The sequence below is a fragment of the Cetorhinus maximus genome, chromosome 3, assembly GCF_964194155.1.
Source record: "Cetorhinus maximus chromosome 3, sCetMax3.hap1.1, whole genome shotgun sequence".
Classification (NCBI taxonomy): domain Eukaryota; kingdom Metazoa; phylum Chordata; class Chondrichthyes; order Lamniformes; family Cetorhinidae; genus Cetorhinus; species Cetorhinus maximus.
The window spans coordinates 155,542,475-155,561,353 of record NC_135881.1 but is presented as its reverse complement, the minus strand read 5'-3'; the positions used below and the strand labels follow the sequence as shown (position 1 = coordinate 155,561,353).

At 50.2% G+C, this 18,879-nt stretch overlaps 1 protein-coding gene across 4 annotated transcripts in view; it reads right to left on the bottom strand.

The window, feature by feature from the left end:
* Window positions 1–18,879, bottom strand: part of fbxl7 (F-box and leucine-rich repeat protein 7) — a 398,497-nt gene that overhangs the window by 13,844 nt on the left and 365,774 nt on the right. For all 4 annotated transcript variants that reach the window (XM_078539135.1, XM_078539136.1, XM_078539138.1 and 1 more), the window contains one exon: window positions 1,127–1,738. In XM_078539135.1, the coding sequence (XP_078395261.1) occupies window positions 1,127–1,738 (612 nt within the window). The remainder of the gene's footprint in view (window positions 1–1,126; window positions 1,739–18,879) is intronic.

Below are 18,879 nucleotides of genomic sequence, written 5' to 3'. Positions count from 1 at the left end.
AGAGCAATATAAAGGGAATAAAGATATTTGTGCTTGAATAATGGGAATTTCTACAGGCTGATCTCATGACTCTTGAGCAGAATTTCCAGTGACTGATCTGCAGGAAATTGATCTGTCAGGAATGCCATCGCTCAGAATTCCCCCTCATGCTGTAGAGTTTTCATTCCACAGCATGTTATTGATGTCAGTGATTAGTTCTCCATGTGGAAGCTCAGTTCGATTGACAGCTGGACCTCCAGTCAATTGGGCAACTGGCCCTGACTACAGCAGCAGGTAGATCGGTGATTTGATCGATGATCATGGACAGGGGAGGGCATTCAATTGATTGTGGGGACGGCAGAGGGAGTTACTGATCCTGGGTGTTGCAGGGGGCAGGAGGTCAGAGCCTGAGGGTTAGAAACCTTGCAATTGTGGAACCTTCTCTGGCAGGTCCCTGGATCCAGAGGTAAGCGTGAAGAAACTTATTCCCTGAATCCACCAAGTGCCCTCTTCACCTCCCGGAAGCTGCCAATTTAAGTTCCCCAAGGCTCAGGAAACCCAGCTGACAATAGCAAAAGTCCAAAGGTTGAAAGACAATGAGGTTTTCATTTTTGTATCTAAAGCTGTAGCCTGATCACCCTCCAGCCTCAGTTGAAGCTGGAAATGGGCAGATTGGAGGCAAGTTTCAGTTGGGAAGCAGATTTTTCTAACTTTAAACCCCAACCCGACCTAAACCCATCCATTCTCCGTAGTTAAAACTCCGCCCGATTGTTTCCATTTACTCCAGTTTGGCTAATGGCAATATCTATTGTAAATTAGGACAGTGACAATATTTATAGGTGATGCCTGTCCATACACTATGTTTTATCAGTATCATGCTATGATTTATCAGCAGGAAAATTTTTGAGGGTAATTTCGTCATCAATTTATGCTTATCCAACCCCTCCTGGCACATGCCCCACTGAAGACAAAATGCATCATTGCTGCAATATTGCTCAGCTGAACAAAAGATGGATGGTATTCACCCAACAGATGCACAGAGTTTGACAGGCATTTGAACCTCTGCTTTATAGCTAAGAGCCAAATATTCAGATACTTGGACTATTGCCAACTCTTGTCAAGGATCTTGTGTTTACTGAATAGTTACCTGAAACATCCAGGTACTCCAGGTTGGGACACCGGGAAACAACATCATAGAGTGCTTCATTAGAGATATTGTAACAGCCTGGCACTTCTAGCTGCCGTAGCTCTGGACAGCACTGAGCAATGGTGTAGAGGCCCCTATCTGTAAGCCGCCTGCAGCTTTGAACGATGACTGTTTCCAACATGAGGCATACATTAGGTGTATCCTGACACAATCTTCGGGTGAGTACCCGCAGAGCTCTGTCCACATTCATTGTTTCACCTGTCAGACGAATAGTCCTCCACAATCGTGGATCCCAGCACAGGTTGTACCAGCGCCGGCAGACACGTGCGCATCGGCATAGCTGGTTGGTGGGGAGGTGTGAAAACATCTGGATCAAGGTTTGGTCTGGTAGCCTGTCAATGGGAGCCTGTTCTTTCTGCAACCTTGACGCTGGCCTGATGGCACACTGGGGTATAAGGAACAGCGGCTGGGAGTGGATCATAGCAATGGTCTCCCCTGTGACTGAAGAGGATGAAGTGGAGGATCCTTGGCCATTTTGAAAAGATTGCACATTCTGAGGACAGATCAGTGCAGGGCTTGGTGTACTCAATGTCCGCATACTCAAGTCTGAATCTGGAATACATAGAGAAACCTGCATTAGTGAACAATAATATTGGAATTATGTCTACTATACGACATAGAAACAAGACATTTTGCCTAACAAGACGATGCTGATGTTTATACTGCACACAAGTCTCCTCCCACGTTATTTCATCTAACCCTATCAACATAACCTCCTGGAAGACACTGTCTTTGTCTCTCATGTACTTACCTAATTTCTTCTTATGGATTAAATAATCATATACTGTATATGTAAATTATGTATTTCATTCAACCATGTCTGTACTTGTACTGTGTCCGAGGAAATAGTAGCAGGATTATCACTAGTGAAAGGTTGATCTACATGTGCAGCAAGTGCTGGTGTTATTTCCTGCACCGTTCATTCATGCTCTACTTGGAAACAGACCTATCAAAGACAGACATGACATTATAATAATGACAACACCAGGTGTCCAGGAAGGTAAAGTCATCTACTATGTCAGGGATATGAGCAACTTCCACTATTTAAATCATGGCTGTCACATAAAATGGATGAGTGCTTGGTAGATTAATATTGTTATTAATCACTATCCAGGCCCCAATCTGGGCATAGCAGTTGTTTAATATGAGGGGTTATAAGTGCCTGTCAATTATATTTGCTACTGGATCCAGATACTACCTGTAATTATAGTTTTGCGAAATGTTGGACTGTAGCTTTAAGAATAATCCTGCGCTGTAAGATCACATGATCTGTGTAAACCAATGTGTTAGCAGCACAGAGAACCTATACAGCAGAGAGCACTTCTTTACTTATGGAGTTTGATGAACATGTGTAGTTGCTACTGCTGTCTTGTAAATGAAGCCAAATGTTTCCGCTAAGAAAAGTTGTTTGAAGATCAACTCTATAACACTACCGGAAGGAAAATCCCATCCCCAAAGTGAAGAGACCGGAGTGCAAAATTTGTTTGCAACTCATTGGCTCAACTCCCAGAATTTTCTGGAGTCAGTATCATTACTTATTCATGGAATAAACTTCCAGCCTATTATTGGACCTGGAACTGGGAACTCACCAAAAAGGGTTGGGAAATTGTATGCATTATTAGTTATTACAAGACTAGAGTTAAAATACAACAATGATAACAACTTATACTTAGATAGCGCCTTTGATGTAATAAACGCCTCACGATGCTTCACAGGAGCATTACAAAGTAAAATATGACACCAAGCCACATAAAGAGATACTAAGTAAGATGACCAAAAGCTTGGTCAAAAACATAGGTAAAAGGCAGAAGTAGAGGTAAAAAGTTGGAGGGGTGTAGGGAGGGAATTCTGGAGCTTGGGGCCTAGGCATGGCAACCAATGATGAAACGATTAAAATCGGTGATGTTCAAGTGGCAAGAATTAGAGGAGCACTGATATCTTGGAGGGCTGTCGGTCTGGAGGAAATTTCAGAGATAGGGAGGAAGGGGTGAGGCCATGGTGGGTTTTAAAAACAAGGATAGGAATTTTAAAATCAAGACCATTACTTGACTGGGAGCCAATATAAGTCAGCATGGACAGGGATGATTGGTGAAGGGTATGGACTTGTTGCGAGTTAAGTTGGTCAACAGAGTTTTGGATGACCTCAAGTTTACTGAAGGTAGAATGTAAAAGAGCCAGGAGTTCATTCAAATAGTCAAGTATACAGGTAACAAAGTAGCGGATGAGCTGAAACAGGGACAAATAAAGTAAATTAAAGGTGACTGGCTGTACATTTGGAAAAAATAATCAAAATGCTTACAAAAATGTTATCCGTTTAAATTTCAACCTTTCTGAATGCTGTATTGGAGAAAAACATAGCTGGCAACATAAATGCAGACAGGGCCTGTGGACAAGTAGTGGAATGGCACAGCATACAAACTCTCTGATGGTTGATGAAATGGGAGTGTTGCTGCCTGAGGGGGTGTGTGTGTATGCGTGTGCGTAAAGGGTTGCCTTCTTGAGGAGGACAAAGAGCATGCTTGTGGGGAGATGGCAGCTAGGTGCATTGCTATGGACAATACCTGGGAACAGGCTTTGTGAGTCCTCCCATTGCATTGCATCCTCCCCGGCACCCACCCCCTGGCACTAGCAGTTCAGTGGCACGCAGCCGGCTCATGAGTGATTCTGGAGGGAGAAGTGAGTGTGTGGCAGGGCCTTTCGGAGCATCATACAAGCACTCTCCCACGCACATGGATCCTTCCTGCATCACACTCATATTAATGTCCCAAGCATTTTCAATGCTGCCTGTTGGGGTTCTTTTTCAGTTGTCCATCTGAGCTGACCTGCATCTCCACCCACCCACTGATCACACTCCCATGCAGCACCAGTTCTCGCTCACACGACTCTCGTTTCACTTTTGATTTAGCAAGCATGATAGCGTTACAGTTTTTCTTGTGCTCCCCTGTCCTTTCCCCTCCCCTAGTCACCCATTTCCTTTCCCCCATCACTGTCAACCCCCCCAGCATCACCTTCCACCCCCCCACCATAACACACCAGCCACAACTCTTTTCTTTCAGGGATGTCCAGGTGAATGTGGATGTTCCCTTCCTTCCCAAAAATCCAACCTCCATCCACATTAACCTCCCAGACCTCCTCCTTCCCACCCCCCAAGGTCCATGTCTGCCTCCGAGTCCCCACCAACCACCCTCGGCGTCCCTTCTACTGATATTGTCGCACCCTCACCCTCCCACCTACTGCCTCACTTGGTCCTCAGTCATTCTCATCAACCCTCCTACCACGCCTATCCACAGTTCACGTCCCAGGAGGCAGTCATGGACTCAACAGAGCATCCCTTGCACATTCACCTGGACAATCCCCCCTCCGGACTCCTTCCCCTCTTGGAACACCTTCACCCTGCCACCGGACTCCCCGCCCCCCCGCCCCACCTTGGAACTCCTACCCTTAGACTCCACCCCCCACCCTTAGTCCATCCCCCTTCCTGACTCCTTCCTCCAGCCTTACTACTTCTGCCAACCTTACTCCTTCCCCCTTCCTCCACACTTACTTCTGTCTCCAGCCTTACTCCTTCCCCCTTCCTGACTCCTCCTCCACACGCCCACAAGGCCATCACACATTCATTGGCATCTCGCTCACTGCCCGTTCAAAGGACATCACCATTCACTCTCTCACACATACCCTCACATCTACATCTGGCTTCATCTCCTCTGGAGACTGCATCCTCAACCCTCACCATCTTGAGGCCACTTACACAGATCAACATGTGCCCCACACACACCCTGGGATATCCTCCTTCCCCACTACAGCCCTCACCCTGCATCCTCTTCCCTTGCCTGAGGCCACTTCTCCCCCTTCCCCAAGCAAGCCCTAGTCGTGCAGCCATTAAAAAGCCATCCCACCTTAGGCTGGTCTAGTAGGTAGAGACCTGCCCGTGAGCCCCCCCTAAAAGTGATGTGGTGCTGCCTGCGAAGGCTGGCGCTGATGACCACGAGTGCTGCCTGAAGCAAGGAGGGCAAATAAACCTCGACGTCCCGAGTAACGTGCAGCTCGCTAGGTGCATGTCGTTGTGAAACATGTCAGTGTACAATCATGCTGACTTGCCTGGGTGATCCAGTGTGGGGAGATAATTCCGGTGAGCAGGGCTTATAACGAGATGCTAAAGTATGGAAATTAAGTTCCCGATGTGCGGTGGCAGGAAATGCAGCCGGCTATTGAGGGGTGGAGCGGACAATCGCAAACTGGTTTCACGATAGCATAAAACCGATTTTTGGCCTTCTCACCATATCGTCCACTCACACCACCAAACACGCACACCACCAACGGGGGCAGAACATTCTAGCCAAAGTCAAATTGCAGCTTACAAATTACACAGTTGACAAATCACACCCCTGACAGATTTCACCTTTAAATAATGGCATACAATTTATTGCATATTACATGATCACTTATACTGTTATTATATACATAAAAGTATGGGTAGGAGGTGGGAAAGGGAGGGGCTGAGGTGCAGTGATGGGGGGCATGTGGGAGCAGGTGCAGAAATTCTTGCTTCCTCTAGCTCACAGGAATGAAAGCATCAAAACTTTCCTTACCTTTTTGTGGGCGGCCTTCAGCGGTTTTTTAAGGGCCACAAGTTAGGCCACACTTTAGAAAGGGTGAAGGCTTTGGGAAGGTGCAGATGAGAATGATTCTAAGGATGAGGGACTATATGTTATATGGAGAAGCTGCAGTTGTTTTCCTTAGAGCTGAGAAGGCTAAAAGGAGATTTGATAGAGGTGTTTTTTATCAATTCATTCAGGGGATGTGTTGTCGCTGGCTAGGTCAGCATTTATTGTCAATCCCTAACTGCTCTTGAGAAGTTGATGGTGAGCTGCCTTTTTGAACTGTTGCAGTATATCTTGTAGGTACACCCATGGTACTGTTAGGAAGGGAGTTCCAGGATTTTGACCCAGCAACAGTGAAGGAACGGTGATATAGTTCCAAGTCAGGATGGTGTGTGGCTTGGAGGGGACTTTCCAGGTGGTGATGTTCACATACATCTGCTGCCTTTGTCCTTCCGGTAGTTGCCCCAGGTTTGGAAGGTGCTGTTGAAGAAGCCTTGGTGAGTTGCTGCAGTGCATCTTGTAGATGGTGTACACTGTTGCCACTGTGTGCTGGTGGTGGAGGGAGTGAATGTTGAAGGTGGTGGATGGGATACCAATCAAGCAAGCTGCTTTGTCCTGGAATGGTGTCAAGCGTCTTGAGTGTTGTTGGAGCTGCACTCATCCAGGTAGGCAGGGAGTATTCCATCACACTCCTAACTTTTGCCTTGTAGATGGTGGACAGGCTTTGGGGAGTTAGGAGGTTAATTACCTTCCACAGAATTCCCAGCTCCTGACCTGCTCTTGTAGCCACAGTATTTATATGGCTAGCCCAGTTCAGTTTCAGGTCAATGGTAACCCCCAGGATGTTGATAGTGGGGGGATTCAACGTTGGTAATGCCATTGAATGTCAAGGGGAGATTGGGAGATTCTGGGCACTACAATTTATGAAGGATATATTTGCCTTGGAGGGAGTGCAGCGTAGATTTACTAGTATGATAACTAGACTCCAAAGATTAAACTTACAAGGAAAGGTTACGCAAACTAGAGTCGGGTTCCCTGGATTTTGAAGATTAAGGGGTGATTTGATCAAAGTTTTCAAAATATTCATGGGAATTGATAGGGTAGATAGAAACCATTTTCATTTCATGAGATATAGGCCAGAATCTTCTGGCCCCGTTGGCGTCGGGTGTCATGGCAGACAAGGGGTGGGGCCAATACTGCAAGAAGGCCAAAAATTGGTTTAACACCATCGTGAAACCAGCTTGCGATCGTCCTCTCCGCCCATCAATGGCGTGCCACGTTTCCTGCCGCAGCACATCGGGAATGTCATTTTAAAACATTTGCATCTAATTATAAACCCTGCTCCCACATGAAATTTACCGCCCACGTCGGGGTGACTTCAGAACGGTGTGCTTCATGACTCCCTATAGAACCTGACAGTCTGAACTTTGAGGGGAACATGGAGATAGGTGCACACATTCTAGCGCAGCGCTTGTGAGCATCGCCCATAGGACATCAAGGAAGAGGTGCTGCACACACGCAAGTCGTTAGTTTCTGCATGCAGATGAAGATGCACAGCAAGTCGTCACTCGTAGGTGCCTCTCTAGACCCAGGGTCCATAGATGGCGCCTGTCATTCCTGCAGATGACTGAGAACCAGTTTTGCCGAAGACTGTGTATGTCTAGGGAACTGCTGCAGGATTTGGCGCCACAGGGGCATGGAGGGCATCCATGTGGCGCTCAATTTTTACACTAATGGCTCCTTCCAGGGCTCGACAAGTGACCTGTGCGCGATATGGCAAGCCTCCATGCACAAGTGTATCCAGGAGGTCATGGATGCCATCTTGTGAAGGCACAGAAATTTGTGCATTTTGCCCAGGTTCAGGAAAGCCAGGAAGCAAGAGCGCTGGGATTTGCACAGATCTCTGGCTTTCTACAGGCGCAGGTGCCATCAACTGCACTCATGTGGCTCTTAGATCTCTGTGACAACACGCAGTCAACTACATCAACCGCAAAGGTTGAATGATCAGCTGGTCTGTGATCACCACAAACACATCCTACAGGTCTGTGCATGATTCCCAGGGAATGTTCATGACTAGTACATCCTTAGCAGGTCTCAGTTCCCTGATATCTTCCAGCGTCCAGACAGCTGCAGAGTTGGCTCCTTGGGGACAAGGGCTACCTATAGAGGACATGGCTGATGACAACCGTGCGGTGGCCTCAGACTGCAGCAGAGCAATGGTATAACAAGGCTCATGACTCAACTTGGACTTTGGTGGAGCAAATGATAGGCATCTTGAAAATGAGGTTCTGGTCCGGTGGAGCACTGCAATACAGTCCACCGAGGGTGTCGCGCATCATTGTCGCTTGCTACGTTCTCCAAAAGGTGGTGCTCTAATGCAGGGTGGACATGGCTGAGGAGGAGATGGAGGACCTATACGTATTCTCCGATGAGGAGGATGTCAAAGGGGATGATGACAATGAGTTTCTTGAAGGCGAGGATGCTGGCAATGAGGCCATCACATTGTAAGTATGAGGCACGCACGCTCGTGAGGCCCTCATAGCCACAAGGTTCATGGAGGGTGATGACGAGATGCAGTGAGGACAGGCCTGACATCCTCACCTTGCATCTGTGAACATTTGATTCCTGCTTGGTTGATGGCACCGTATATACCCTCAGTGCTCAGACTCATGACATGGAGACACAGCGGAGGCCCAATAGTCATTAGATTCCAGGAGGGTGATGACGACATGCAGTGAGGACACTCCATAGATCTTCATATTGCCTCTGTGAATGTCTGACTCCTGTCTGGCTGAGGGTAGTTCGCTTGCGCTCTGTGATCAGTGTCATATTATGGTGATGCAGGTGTGAAACTTTAAATGCACCTGATTCTTTGCCAGCCTTCAGCACCTGACCCCTTCAGGAGCACAGCGTCACCGGTCACAGATGCTGACGAGATAGGGGCCAGACCCCCTTAAAGGTGCTGTGAGCACACAGAGATGGAACTCTGTGATGCCTGCCTGCTACGTTCTGGCAGCAATGACAAGCACCATCTAAGTGCAGGCATCACTGATGTGTCCAGTGAGTGTGAAGCTGGACCATCACTTTGGTCTGAAGGCTGCATAAAGCACAGGAAAGAGGCCCTGGACTGAGACACCTGCCTTTATCTTGTGCAGGAACCAAGGTTTCACAGCTGAGTGACACAAACACTGCTCATCATAATAAGGAGCCATATGCAATTTTAAAAAAATTCATTCACGGGATGTGGGCTTCGCTGGATGAGCCAGCATTTATTGCCCATCCCTAATTGCCCTTGAGAAGGTGGTGGTGGTGAGCTGCCTCCTTGAACCGCTGCAGTCCATGTGGTGTGGGTATAACCACAGTGCTGTTAGGAAGGGAGTTCCAGGATTTTGATCCAGCGACAGTGAAAGAATGGTGACATATTTCCAAGTCAGGATGGTGAGTGTCTTGGAGGGGAACTTCCAGATGGTGGTGTTCCCATCTATCTGCTGCCCTTGTCTTTCTAGGTGGTAGTGGTCATGGATTCACGTAAGGAGCCTTGGCAAATTCCTGTAGTGCATCTTGTAGATGGTACACACTGCTGCTACTGTGCTTCGGTGGTGGAGGGAGTGAATGTTTGTGGATGTGGTGCCAATCAAGCGGGCTGCTTTGTCCTGGAAGGTGTCAAACTTCTTCAGTGTTGTAGGAGCTGCAAGTGGGGAGTATTCCATCACACTCTTGACTTGTGCCTCGTAGATAGTGGACAGGCTTTGGGGAGTCAGGAGATGAGTTACTCGTCGCACGATTCCTAGCCTCTGACCTGCTCTTGTAGCCACAGGAGACATTCGTGGGAGTTTATTTAAAATAGTTAACATTAAGTACAGGCCATTAATACCCATGACCAGGCTGTGCATCTACATCTTCTTAAGAGGTGTCAGCTGTGGCTTAGTTCATAGCACCCTCGCCTTTGAATCAGAAGGTTGTGGGTTCATGTCCCACTCCCGGAAACCAAGAACTGTGAATGTACTCGAAAGAGTTACATGCGAACTGTTGATAACTCGAAAGAGTTACATCTTCTTAAGAGGTGTCAGCTGTGGCTCAGTTCATAGCACCCTCGCCTTTGAATCAGAAGGTTGTGGGTTCATGTCCCACTCCCGGAAACCAAGAACTGTGAATGTACTCGAAAGAGTTGCAATCTGTGACTGTTGATAACTCGAAAGGGTTTCTTAACAACGAGGTGTCAGCTGTGGCTCAGTTCATAGCACCCTCGCCTTTGAATCAGAGGGTTGTGGGTTCATGTCCCACTCCTGGAAAACCAAGAACTGTGATTGTACTCGAAAGAAGTTGCAATCTGTACTCGGGGGGGATTTTAATTGCACCCTCGAGGCCCGGGACCGTCACGGTACCCAGCACCGTACGCGAGGTGTGAGTAAGTTACGGGACTTGGTCAGGTCCTTCGACTTGGTGGACGTCTGGCGAAATCTCCATCCCGATTCCAGCGTTTTCACCTTTGTGTTACCTGGAGTCGGAGCGTCCAGACTCGACCGTCTTTACGTTTCCAAGGCGTACGTGTCCTGCGTTCCGGCGGCTTCCGTGCAGCAGGTGCCGTGCACGGACCACCGTCTGGTGTGGGCGGAGCTCGCTCCGTTTTGCGCTCGGACGGGGTCCGCGCACTGGCACTTTAACAACCTGTTGCTGGAGGACGAGCGGTTCCTGGACTCGTTTCGTCGTTTCTGGGCCGGCTGGAGAAGGAAGCGGGGAGGCTTCCCCTCCTTGAGGCTATGGTGGGACGTGGGCAAGACTCACGTCCGAGTTTTCTGTCAAGAGTACGCGAAGGGGTCGACAAAGAGGCGGAAATCCAGGGTGGACGAGTTGGAGAAGGAGGTGCTCGACCTGGAGGCACGTCTCCGTCGGCCCGACGCGGACCCGGCCCTGCGGTCGGTGTACGATGAGAAGAAGGGCGCGTTGCGGGACCTGCAGCTCGCCGGGTCCCGGGGCGCGTTCGTGAGGTCACGGATCCGGTTCCTCAAGGACCTGGACCGTGGCTCCCCCTTCTTCTACTCGCTGGAAAAAAGGCACGGGGTCCGTCAGCAGCTCTTTACGCTGCTGGCCGACGACGGATCCCTCGTCTCGGATCCGGAGGGCATCAGGGCCATTACCGGGAACTTTTACACTGCCCTGTTCTCTTCGGATCCGTCCAGCGAGGATGCTTGCAGAGTTTTGTGGGAGGACCTGCCGCAGGTCGGCCCGGAGGGCGCCGGAAAGCTTGACTCCCCTATAAGTCTGGGGGAGCTGACCGGCGCCCTCGACGGTCTCTCCAGGGGAAAGTCCCCGGGACTTGACGGGCTGACCGTGGAGTTCTTCAGGGCGTTCTGGGACGTCCTGGGGGGCGACTTCGCGGGGGTCCTGGGGGAGAGTATCGCTACCGGGGAGATGCCCCTTTCGTGGCGCAGGGCCGTGATTGCCCTGTTGCCGAAGAAGGGGGATCTCCGCCTACTTAAAAACTGGCGCCCGGTCTCCCTCCTCAGCACGGACTATAAAATATTCGCCAGAGCCATGTCTTCTCGGCTCGGCACCGTGCTGGACCGCATGATCCACCCTGACCAGTCCTACACCGTCCCGGACCGCTCGATCTACGACAACGTCCATCTGGTCCGGGACATAATCCACCATTCCCAGAGGGCTGGTCTGTCGAGCGCCTTCCTGTCCCTTGATCAGGAGAAGGCGTTCGACAGGGTGGATCACGAATATTTACTCGGGACTCTGCGAGCATTCGGTTTCGGGACGCACTTTGTCGCCCGGATCCGACTTCTGTACACCGCCGCGGAGTGTCTAGTGAAGGTTAACGGGTCCCTGACGGCGCCCCTTCGCTTTGGGAGAGGGGTACGTCAGGGCTGCCCCCTGTCCGGCCAGTTGTATTCTATTTGCGTGGAGCCTTTCCTGCGCCTCTTGCGGAGGAGGTTGTCGGGATTGGTTCTGCGCGGGCCGGGCATCGGGGTGGTCCTTTCGGCATACGCCGATGACGTGCTCCTAATGTTTAATGACCCGGCTGACCTGCGGAGGATGCGCGAGTGCCAGGAGGTCTACTCTGCGGCTTCTTCTGCCAGGATCAACTGGGAGAAATGTTCTGGACTCCTGGTCGGCCCGTGGCAGACGGATCCCCTACCCGAGGAGCTCAGGCCTTTCACCTGGAGCAGGACCAGCATCCTCTACCTGGGGGTCCATCTCTGCCCTGCCGAGGAATCCTGGCCGGCCAACTGGCAGGAACTGGAGACGAAAGTCACCGCTCGCCTGCGGTGCTGGACAGGACTGCTCCGAGTGCTGTCTTACCGGGGTCGAGTTCTGGTCATAAACCAGCTGATCGCCGCCATGTTGTGGTATCGGCTGGTCACTTTGACCCCTCCCCCGGACTTTGTCGTGAAAATCCAGAGAATGCTAGTCGACTTCTTCTGGGACAAAAGATTGCACTGGGTCGCCGCTGAGGTTCTGAGTCTCCCGCTTAGGGAGGGCGGTCAGGCGCTGGTGTGCCTACGCACGCAGGTGGCGACTTTCCGTCTTCAGACCCTGCAGCGATACCTTTACGTCGAGCCTCCTCCGAGATGGTGTGCCCTGGCGACGTATTTCTTCCGCCAGGTGCACGGCCTGAATTATGACGTGCAGCTCCTGTTTGTAGATCAGAGGGGCCTCGGTGGCTCCTTCCAGGTGTTGCCCGTCTTTTACCAGGACCTGATCAAAGTCTGGAACGTGGTCGCCACGCGACGCAGCTCTCCCCCGTCAGGAGTAGCGGCTATCGTCAGAGAGCCGCTGCTCAGGAATCCGCCCCTCCGTCCCTTTCAGTGGCTGGCGGAGAGGAGGGCTGTGGCTGCCGGGGTGACCAGGGTCGGGGACGTGCTGGGTGGCGGAGGACTGGGCTGGATGCTCCCGCAGGAGTTGGCGCGTCGCGCGTCAGTGAGTGTCCAGGTCGCAGCCGATGCCATCCAAGACCTAAAAACGGTCGTGCTCGGACCCGAAGTCATTTTAGGTCTGGAGGTGGCTCAGGTGCGCGGTGATCTTCCGGCTGAACGTTCCCCTGTTCGGACGGAATTCCACATTGGCCCCAAGCCCCGAACCCTCCCTCGGGTGCCGGTGCCCCGCAATAATATGAGCCGCCTCGGGGACATGCCCTCCGTGCCATTTGGCACGGCGCGGAGGGGTTTTCTGTACGGACTGCTGCTGCACACCTTCCATTTTCTCGCCCTGGTCCGCCGCCCGGACACGCCCTGGCGTGCCTTGTTGCCGTCCGGCGGCGGAGGCCCCCGATGGGAGGCCCTCTACGGAGGTGTTCTCCCTCTTTCTATCGGGGACCTGGGTTGGAGGGTGTTGCATGCAGCAGTCCCCTATAATCGTAAAATGTGTAGGTTCACGGACTCCCAAGACACCTGCCCTTTTTGCGGTCTTGTGGAGTCCGTGGACCACGTGTATATAGGGTGTCTTAGGCTGCACCCCCTTTTTAGTTATTTAAAAAATCTTTTGTTACTGTTTTGGTTGCACTTCAGTCCCACGCTCCTGATCTACGGGCACCCGGTGCGGAAGGGGGTCGGGAAGGAGGAGGACCTCCTCGTGAACCTGCTCCTGGGCCTGGCCAAGTTGGCCATCAACAGGTCCAGGCAGCGGGCGATCGACGGGGGAGTCCCGCCCGATTGTTTGTCCCTCTTCCGCGGCTACGTTCGCGGCCGGATGTCCCTGGAAAGGGAGCACGCGGTGTCTGCCGGCACCATCGAGGCCTTCCGTGCTCGGTGGGCACCGCGGGGTCTGGGGTGTTTTGTTGACCCCTTTAATCACATCTTAGTTTGATGTTTGTAAGGTTCCTTTAAAGTTTTTCCTTGATTTTACAGCTGACCTGACTTAGGGGCTGTGCTTGTTTTCTCCCTTGTTCTTTTTGCTCATTTAGTTTATTGTTTTGACTCAAAAGAGTTACATCTTCTTAAGAGGTGTCAGCTGTGGCTTAGTTCATAGCACCCTCGCCTTTGAATCAGAAGGTTGTGGGTTCATGTCCCACTCCCGGAAACCAAGAACTGTGAATGTACTCGAAAGAGTTACATGCGAACTGTTGATAACTCGAAAGAGTTACATCTTCTTAAGAGGTGTCAGCTGTGGCTCAGTTCATAGCACCCTCGCCTTTGAATCAGAAGGTTGTGGGTTCATGTCCCACTCCCGGAAACCAAGAACTGTGAATGTACTCGAAAGAGTTGCAATCTGTGACTGTTGATAACTCGAAAGGGTTTCTTAACAACGAGGTGTCAGCTGTGGCTCAGTTCATAGCACCCTCGCCTTTGAATCAGAAGGTTGTGGGTTCATGTCCCACTCCCGGAAACCAAGAACTGTGAATGTACTCGAAAGAGTTACATGCGAACTGTTGATAACTCGAAAGAGTTACATCTTCTTAAGAGGTGTCAGCTGTGGCTCAGTTCATAGCACCCTCGCCTTTGAATCAGAAGGTTGTGGGTTCATGTCCCACTCCCGGAAACCAAGAACTGTGAATGTACTCGAAAGAGTTACAATCTGTGACTGTTGATAACTCGAAAGAGTTACATCTTCTTAACCTTCCTAACCCTGCCGCTACATCTTGGTGCATCCCCGACCTCCACAGTGGATGTGGAGGCAGCCTGCTGACTGGTACACCCTGTGTGTGAAGACTTCGGCAGCGTCCTCTGGAGGGCTAAGACCTGGAGGACCCTGACCTGCTTTCAGGGTCCTGCTGTGTGGCAGTGACAGCCTCCTCGGCCTGTGGAGCTGGAGCTGCTGGGGTCTCGGGAAGAGGGGATTCGGATGGGCTGGATACTCCCGGAGTCACCTGGGTGGATGGCCCAGGGTATGCACCTGCTGATCCTCCTCCCTATGGATGCCCGAGGGCCCCTGGCTGACTCCTTGAGGAGAAGGAGAAGCTGGAATGAGATCGAGCTGCCCCATGCCCCTCTCACATTGATACTGTTGGAGGCCAACTATGGCGCCAGCGATGGAGTTCAGCCTGTGCTGTTGTGCAGGAGCAATGTCCTGGACTAAGGTCTCCATGGCGACTGCCATCCTACCAGTGTTGACCTCGGTGCATTGGCATGCCAGCACTATCACCTCAGACTGAATGCAGATGGACTCCTCCATCGTGCCTTGCAACCTGAGGAAGGCAGCAGACATCCCTTCTTGATGTTCCCGAGCTTGCCTTTGCAGCTCCAGCAACTGAGGTATGGCCAAGTCCAGAGGCTCCTCATCTGACTTGGATTCAGTAGGTTTCTGGCCTCCAGCAGTCCTCCGAGTGCCAGAAACCTGGGAAGTCCTTGCCGCAGCCTGCTGTGTGATGTGCTCACCAGATTGCGGCCCTGAGGCTACTCTTGAACACAATCCCACAGGTGTGTATGTCCCGATGCTGGTGGAGGGTGTGGGTGAGCGCTGTGATGGGTCTTCAATGAAGGTGTCATCAGATTCCTCTTTGAGGTGTCTTCGGGGCTTCAGTTGAGGACCTGGTGCATGGACCCCTTTGGCTTCTTCGCAGTTGTGCCTGCCAAAGCAAGGAGAGATAATTAGTACATGGCAGGGGACTGCGGAACAGGGGAAGTCACTCACAGCATGTTTGTCTGATGGATGTTGCATGCTCATCCTCACTAGGTTGAGCGCCGCTGACCTCACCGTCAGCACAGGAATGTCGCCAGCCAGCTGGATGACTCTATTTTCTGTGAGGACCTGGATGTCAGGCAATCCTCCACCTGTCTGCGACTTCTCCCTTTTGTTGTGTGCCAGCTTGTCCTGCATGAAAACAGATGGAGAGTGTAAACAGGATGCCTGCCAGGCCAGATGATAAGGATGCCTGGCATGTGAGGGTGGTGAGTGGTGCCATCGATGCGATGACGAAATGATCCACATGGCAGATGAAGATGTGTGTGAGAGAGTGAATGGTGATGTCCCTTGAACTAGCTGTGATTGAGATCCCTGTGGCTGTGTGATAGGTTTGAGTGTGTGTGAGTTGAGAGTGATGAGATGAGTGACTTACCCTGGCAGAACAGAGGAGATCATTCACCCTCTTTCAGCAATGGTAGCTGTCCTCTTTTGCAGGGCGTTGGCGCTGACCACCGCTGCCACCGCCTCCCATGCTGGATTGGTGAGCTGGGTTGCTGGTCTTCGCCCAGAGCGGGGGTAGAGGACTTCATGGCGTGCCTCCAGTAGGCGCTCGAGGGAGGCATCGCTAAATTTGGGGGCAGCATATTTCCTCCCTTTGGCAGCCATGACTTTGCAGTAGCTTCCTATCCCTTGAAGAGTGTTGGCTCTGTGCTGGGGCACCTTTTAAATATGGTACCCAGATTACTGATGGCATGAGGTGATGGTAGGGTGGGCAAATAAGAGGCCACCCCACCAGCGATCCAAACTGTTTCCCAGGAATGCATTTGGAATGAGGTGCTGGGAAGATTTTTTAAAAGTTTGAGAGAGGTCACCATCATCTTGAAGCACCCTCCCAGTTGCTTAGTCTCCATTGCAGGCTGCAGCTGATCTCAAGCTGGAAGGTCTCGTGAATATCTGCCATTGTGGCCGGCGAATAAAACATCCTTTTTTCTGCCCATTACTGCACTTTGTGCAAATCTAGGACAATTCCGCCCATTGCCTAAAAATTGAGCCAGAACTTTCAGGAGTGAAATAAAAACTGAAAAGGCTGGAAATACTCAACAGGTCTAGCAGCATTTCTGATGAGAAAAACAGAGTTCAGGGGCAGAATTTCTGAGTCCCGCCAATGGTGGAAACGGAAGCAGATAGGGCCTAAAAATACCGGCGCCGGCCGGCATGCAGGTAACCTGGTTCCCACATTGGCCATTCTTGCCGAGCAGGGTTCGTGGTCAGCAGGGCTACCTGCCCATAACTGGGCAGCCAGTTAGGCACTTTAAGAGCCCTGTTAAACACACTTAAAGGAGGCTGACTTGGGTTTTCCAGTTGGCGTGTATTTTCCCAACCCAATGGGGTCGGAGGCTGGGGGGTGGGGGTGCGGTATGCAGTTTAATTGCTTAGAGGCAATTTCTAATAACAAGCGCGTACAACAGGCAAGCCACCTTTGTGCGGGAGTGGGGGTGTGGTGCAGAGTTTCAATCCCTCCGCAGGCTGGCCTTTGCCTGCACCCACATCCAGGCAGGAAAGGAGGGTTCCAGGCCTGCCGCTGGATTCCGAGCCTCTGACCTGCTCTTGTAGCCACAGTATTGATATGACTAGTCCAGTTCAGTTTCTGGTCAATGGTAACCCCCAGGATGTTGATAGCGGGGAATTCAGTGTTGGTAATGCCATTGAATGTCAAGGGGAGATGGCTAGGTTCTCTCTTGTTGGAGATAGTCACGAAGGGCACAGCGGTGGCCTGGCTGCTGTATCTGCTTTTTACTTAAAATTTTTAAAAAGTTTGTAAGAGGTCAGCATCATCTTGAAGCACCCTCTCAGTTGCTTATTCTCTATTGCAGGCTGCTGCTGCTCTCAAGCTGGAAGGTCTCCGATTGGCCCTGCAACTTTGAGAGCTCACCTGCCACCCTTACTTGGACACGGAACCTGACTCAATGCCAATTAAAGGGGCAACTCCATGAAATTCCCAAAGGGCAATTGTATTCCCCAGGGATGGGTTCAGGACCTGGAAGCAGTCCCAATGCCTGTTTCCTGCTCTCAAAGTGAAAATTCAGTCTCTTAACTCTATTGGTCGCTCCTTAGACGTTACCAGGCCCGCTGAATATCTCTAGCATTTTCTGTTTTTATTTCAGATTTGCAACATCCACAGTATTTGGCTTTCAGGAGTGAAGCTGGGAAAAACTTCTATATACAAAGGGTGTTCGAAGTTTAGAACTCTCCTGCCAAGGTAGTTGATGTTAGGTCAATTGTTAACTTTAAATTTGACATTGGTAGGCTTATTGTTGTCTAAAGGTATTAAGGTGGGTATATGGAGTTAGACAGATCAAACATGATCCCATTGAATGGCTGAACAGATTAGAGGGATTAAATAACTACTCCTGTTCATACGCAATTGCTAGTCCGAGCAATTATTTCATTCACAGGCTCTTAGGTATAAATACAAAAAGACACTACTTGCTTTCTTATTTCAAATGAGCCCTGCCAGGCACTGCTTCAAATTGGAAAATTACCTTTAGAAATAGCTAAATAAATTTGAGAGCATACTGTGGATTATTTGCATATAGCATGCCTATTCCTACTTGTGGAGGCACGAAATAATGTGGAGTACATTTTGAATAGGTCATGAATTTACAATGCATCAGGTATGTTTCTTGTTACTGTGTATAATGCTGTGTATTCCTCCATCCCTAACTGTTTGCTCAAAGTCCCCTGTCAGGAAGGGAAAAATTAAGTATGCCTGGCCTTATGATAAATAGGTAAAGTGAGTCGTCTAATGAGGCTGGAATGAACTCCTGAACTGACAGCTGTCAAAATGCTGAACTACAATATGATATTGTAAGGCCAAAGTGGGGTCTGCCGCTACATTTACCTATGGTCCTACAATTATTTTTATATATGAGGGGAAATGTGGAAATGGTTGTGAGGAAGCACTGCTTTACTGCTGCAAATCCTATGTAACATGATCCCAGTACTACACACACTAAAAATCTGTCTTTCCTTTGGGATGAGTGGCATGCTTTGTTGAAAAGGTTCAGATTGTTCCAATGTCATGCTTTTGAACAATGTGTAACATTTTAAAATGTGAACAAATTAAATTATTTTAAACACAATAACAAGAGCTTCTCATTTTGGATCTAGTCATCTACTGGGGCTTTCAACTGCACACTCACTGGACAATTAAGCTCAATATGGTTCTGGTATTCTGTCACTCCCCTAAAGGGTTATAATAGTCTTAAAAGCACCTCCATGGAATGTATGTTTGACAAAAATACATTAGGATAGCTGTATGTTAGTTTAAAAGGGCACTTAGCACTACTAATTGGCAAAGCCCTTGCAACTCTGTCATTGCAACAGCAAACAGCATAATATTAAGGGAAACAAAAACAGAATTACCTGGAAAAACTCAGCAGGTCTGGCAGCATCGACGGAGAAGAAAAGAGTTGACGTTTCGAGTCCTCATGACCCTTCAGCAGAACTGAGTAGAGTTAGGAG